The sequence below is a fragment of the Cucurbita maxima genome, unplaced genomic scaffold, assembly GCF_002738345.1.
Source record: "Cucurbita maxima cultivar Rimu unplaced genomic scaffold, Cmax_1.0 Cma_Scf00031, whole genome shotgun sequence".
Taxonomy (NCBI): Eukaryota; Viridiplantae; Streptophyta; class Magnoliopsida; order Cucurbitales; family Cucurbitaceae; genus Cucurbita; species Cucurbita maxima.
Genome location: NW_019272047.1, coordinates 2,283,624 through 2,288,266, shown reverse-complemented (window position 1 = coordinate 2,288,266; position 4,643 = coordinate 2,283,624). Strand labels below are relative to the sequence as shown.

The 4,643-nt window shown below is 36.3% G+C and overlaps 1 protein-coding gene across 1 annotated transcript; it reads right to left on the bottom strand.

Annotated features, from left to right (window-relative positions):
• Window positions 1-879: 879 nt before the first annotated feature.
• On the bottom strand, window positions 880-4,408 carry LOC111466601 (ras-related protein RABB1c). Its single transcript, XM_023111328.1, has 6 exons — window positions 4,125-4,408; window positions 3,787-3,926; window positions 3,165-3,247; window positions 1,877-2,081; window positions 1,727-1,795; window positions 880-1,222 (listed from the first exon to the last, which is right to left on the bottom strand). The coding sequence occupies exons 1-6, from the start codon at window positions 4,168-4,170 to the stop codon at window positions 1,130-1,132; spliced, it is 636 nt and encodes a 211-aa protein (XP_022967096.1). The 5' UTR covers window positions 4,171-4,408; the 3' UTR covers window positions 880-1,129.
• Between the last annotated feature and the right edge of the window lie 235 nt (window positions 4,409-4,643).

The window sequence follows — 4,643 nt, the reverse complement described above, 5'->3', positions numbered from 1 at the left end:
TTTTTAAAAAAAAAAAAAAAAAAAAAAAAATAAAAATACTTATACTTTAACTTTTTTTTAAAAAAATAAATTAAAAAACATCATTTGTATCACGTTTTAAAAATATTTATGAACTTGTTGGCAGATAATTCCTGAGATATTATAGCCGATTAATAAGAATTTTGAGATATTAATAGTCGATTGATAAGAATTTTTTGAATTTTTTACTTTTTAATTTTTTGAAAAAATAGAAGGATATTAATAAAACTTTTTAAAGTTTAAAAGTAATTTTTAAAACAAAATAATAACATTTTTCATCTAAAACATTGGTATTTTTAATAATTTCATTTAAAAGAAAAAGAAATTTAAAGCTATTATTAAAAAAATTTAAAATTGTATTTTTAAGATAAAGTTTTAAATTTATGAGTATTTTTATGAAATTTTTTTAGTAATTAATTCTAGTAATGAATATTTTGATTAATCCTAAATAATATATATTGATTTTGGTTCCACCCTTAGCTTTCGAGAATTGCAGCTCCTAGATTTCCTAAACTCAACCCGTTCAGATGTTTCTTCTCCGCCGCAAACTACGGCACAGCTGGAATGCAGCCGCTGCTGCCACTTTCACCGACCTCCCCCGAGACCCATATTTATTCTTCCAAAACTTCTAAAACTTCTACTAATTTTACTGTGTAACAACTCGAAATTCTATACTTAATCTAAAATCGCTACTGTATACATGTCATCATTATGAACCCTGAATCCTTTAAAACGAGACAACAAAAAAAATTAAATAAAATAAATAAAAGTTTAAAATTAAAAACATCATATTCTTCAAAGTTGTTCAAAGAAAGTCCGTACTTAAAGCACTGACCAATAAAACAAAGTAGGAGGCAGTTCTGTCACAAATAACATGCATTAATATGAATTTACCTTTACAATCAAATACGATGAAGACATAATTAGCTTATTGAAAAGAAGAAAAAAAACATGACACATCAAATGATTATACAAGTACCTGATGATAACCTATTATGGGTTTCTTTTTTTCTGTTTTGTTCTTTTTCTGATGGATTCTGACACTCATAATTAACAAAGGAATTTAAAGAAGACATCGTCGAAGTTTGTACTAGATTGAGCAGCAAGATGTTTAACTGCAACAACCCCCAGATTGAGCTATAGTGCCATCTCTGCCTCCTGATGGCCCTGGGATTCCACCATACCCAACCTTTATCCCATATGACTGCAGCATATCAGATGGAACATAGCATCAATTACAACATCATTCTCATCATATTCATCCATGATAAGCTTTCCCACATCGGTTGAGGAGGAAGAAGAAATATCCTTTATTAAAGAAGTGGAAACCGCTCCCTAGCAGACGCGGTTTAAAAACCTTGAAGGGAAACCCAGAAGGGAAAACCCAAATAAGGACAATATTTACTAGGAGTGGGTTTTGGCTGTTACAAATGAAATCAGAGATAGGCACCAGGCGATGTGCCGAGGAGGCTGAGCCCCGAAGGGAGCCCACGGGTTGAGGAGGAGAATGAAACACCATTTATTAAGGGTGTGAAAACCCCTCCCTAGCCGACACGCTTTAAAAGCCTTGAGAGGAAAACTCGAAAGCCCGAAAGGGAAAGCCCAAAGATAACAATATCTACTAGCGGTGGAATTGGACTCTTATGCAAAGCCACCACGACGAAGGTAAAACCAAACAGTTAGCAATAAGTTAAGGCAGACTGCATACCTCATTAGATACATCAAATACTCCCTCCTGGATCTTCTTATAAATGGTCGCAGCAGTTTTTATGAATGCCTGTTAAAAATGATTGGTCATCAGGAGAATTGTGAGATAAAAAAATTGAATATTATAAATCTACACGTCATATTCTATCACCTCCTCAACATTTTGAGCAGTTTTAGCAGAGGCCTCCATAAAGATTAAACCGTGCTCCTTTGCAAACTGCTCTCCTTCCTCGGTGCTGACAGCCCTTCTGTGCGCAAGATCACACTTGTTGCCAATCAGCATTATTGTCATGTTTGCATTAGCATGTTGTCTTGCATCTTCAAGCCAGCTAGCCAAGTGATTAAAAGTCTCCCTCCTGAAAAATATGATAGCCACATAACCTTCAGTCTGAGATCCTCATTGGTTCTATAAATTTAAAGTATGAGGCCCCATTACAGCTTACACAGTATATCAAATTAAATTAGAAGGTAGAATGAATCACACCAAACTTTGAGTGACTGTATTATTTTAACAATTATGGTCTTGCTGATGTTATTCACAAAACCAACAACTATACAAGACAAAAACTATAATAGCCCAAGCCTACCGCTAGCAGATATTGTCCTTTTTAGGCTTTCCCTTTTGAGTTTCCTCTCAAGGTTTTTAAAATGTATCTGATAGGGAGAGGTTTCTACACCCTTATAAAGAATGCTTCATTCTCCTTCCCAACCGATGTGGGGATCTCACAATCCACCATCCTCGGAGCCCAGAATCCTCGCTGACACTCGTTTCCTTCTCCAATCGATGCAGGACCCCCAAATCTACCCCCTTTGGGGCCCAACGACCTTGCTGGCACACCGTCTCGTGTCCTCCCCCTTTGGGGCTCAGCCTTCTCACTGGCACATACGGTGTCTGGCTCTAATATCATTTATAACGGTCTAAGTCCACTGCTAGTAGATAGTCTTCTTTGGGCTTTTCCTTTCAAGCCTCCACTCAAGGTTTTTAAAATGCGTCTGATAGGGAGAAGTTTCCACATACTTCTAAAGAATGCTTCATTCTCCTCCCAAACCGATGTGAGATCTCACAAAAACAAACCACAACTAATAATCTACAGCGAAAAGCATTCGACTAACACATTGGTCAGCTCCATCAACCAATAACCTCTCTGGAAAACTCTTGTTACTTGCATGAAGTACTAAGTTTCCTGTGACTGAGGAATTTTAACGAACTCTCACTCCCAACACGAATTATATTGCAACTTCAAGATGACTTTTAAAACATTGAATATTAGGTCCCCCCGGAAAAGATAAATAACGAACTGTGAAAGTTAACATACTCACGGTTCACAACCCAACGGCTACAGAAGGCAACAAACACAAATCACTAAAGTACAGAAATATCCCTACATCAAAACTCGAAAGTAGTATTAATTTAGGAAGGAACAAAGAGGAAGCAAGACCTGGTAATGTCATAGACAAGCAATGCACCGGCAGCCCCTCTATAATAGGACCTTGTAATAGACCTGAAGGATTCTTGACCAGCCTGTAAAATTTTTGGGAAACTTCATAGTTGGAAAATTCTTACTGAAATTTATATGATACAAAAAGAACAAATCTAAATAGAAAGTACATGGGACCAATATCTGTACCACGATTGTATTATGTGTAATAGAAATAAGCAATACAACAATAAGGATCATCATTACTCACAAAGCAGATAGTAAGTTTGAATAATGGCATTTAATCTGTAAAACAAGTATGCTCTAAGTTTGTAGATTCGAAGCCATGTTACAATGATAATCTATCTCTCTAAACATCAATATAAGTCTCATAGATAGTATGAACTCTATATAGTAGCATGAATGGAGATTGCCTGGTTTTACTACAAGTTCTTGTTTGTGCATTTTATTTGAACTAAGATTTAAGCTTATAGCAGAAGATCACCTACTCGTCTCTGGTATAATTTCGGATGATTTACCCTTAGATGGATCCTAGATTAGGTAACGTACCAATTCATAAACCAGAATAGAACTCATTCAGTTCAATAAAAGAAAATGAAGAGATGAAAGAGAGATAGCTAACCGTATCCCATATTTGCAACTTGATTGGCTTGCTGTCAATGGTGATCATCCTAGCACCAAACTCGACACCAATAGTCAAGTCATGAACAGGCTGGAAGCGCTTATCGGTAAATTGGAGAAGAAGACATGATTTTCCAACTCCTGAAGAATATGCACAATCAAAAGTCGCAAGAAACCCCTCAATCGCAAGAAAATTCTCAAATTAAAAAGAAGCGTTGAGATCCACAAATCAGACAGACAGATCAATCACGTAGATTAAGCACAAATCAACACATAATCAAATCGACCTAATTCAGAAACCAGATCCAAAACGAAAACAAGATAGATACAAAGGCGTACCAGTATCACCAATAATGATGTACTTGAAAAGGTAGGCGTATGACATTCCGATTGAATTCGAAGAGCAAAACACAAGCCGCCGCGAGAGGAATCGAGTGTATAGAAGAGAATTGGTCCGGAATGGCGAATCGGCGGAAGAAAAAGGGGGAAACGTAGAGAGAAACCGTAAAGAAGGAGTTTCAATTGAGAAGCTCCAACGAAGCGAGGCAAAGCGAAGGGACGCCTCTGCGTGTTGGAATGGAATTACGATGTCTGACTTCGAGCTGGCAAATCCTATAAATATAGAGACTTTATGAACCACTTGATCTATGGTTCGAACCATACATATTGAATTTAATTTTGGGATTTAATAACGGATCTTCCTGTTCATCACCGTAACTCTTTGATTCCCTTTCTATTATGTAATTAAATTTTTAAACTGTCAACCATCTGCATATTTCTTTTAAAATTTTCATCTTGTTAGACGAACACGACTCTCCACAATGATATGAATATTGTCCACTTTGAGCATAAGCTCTC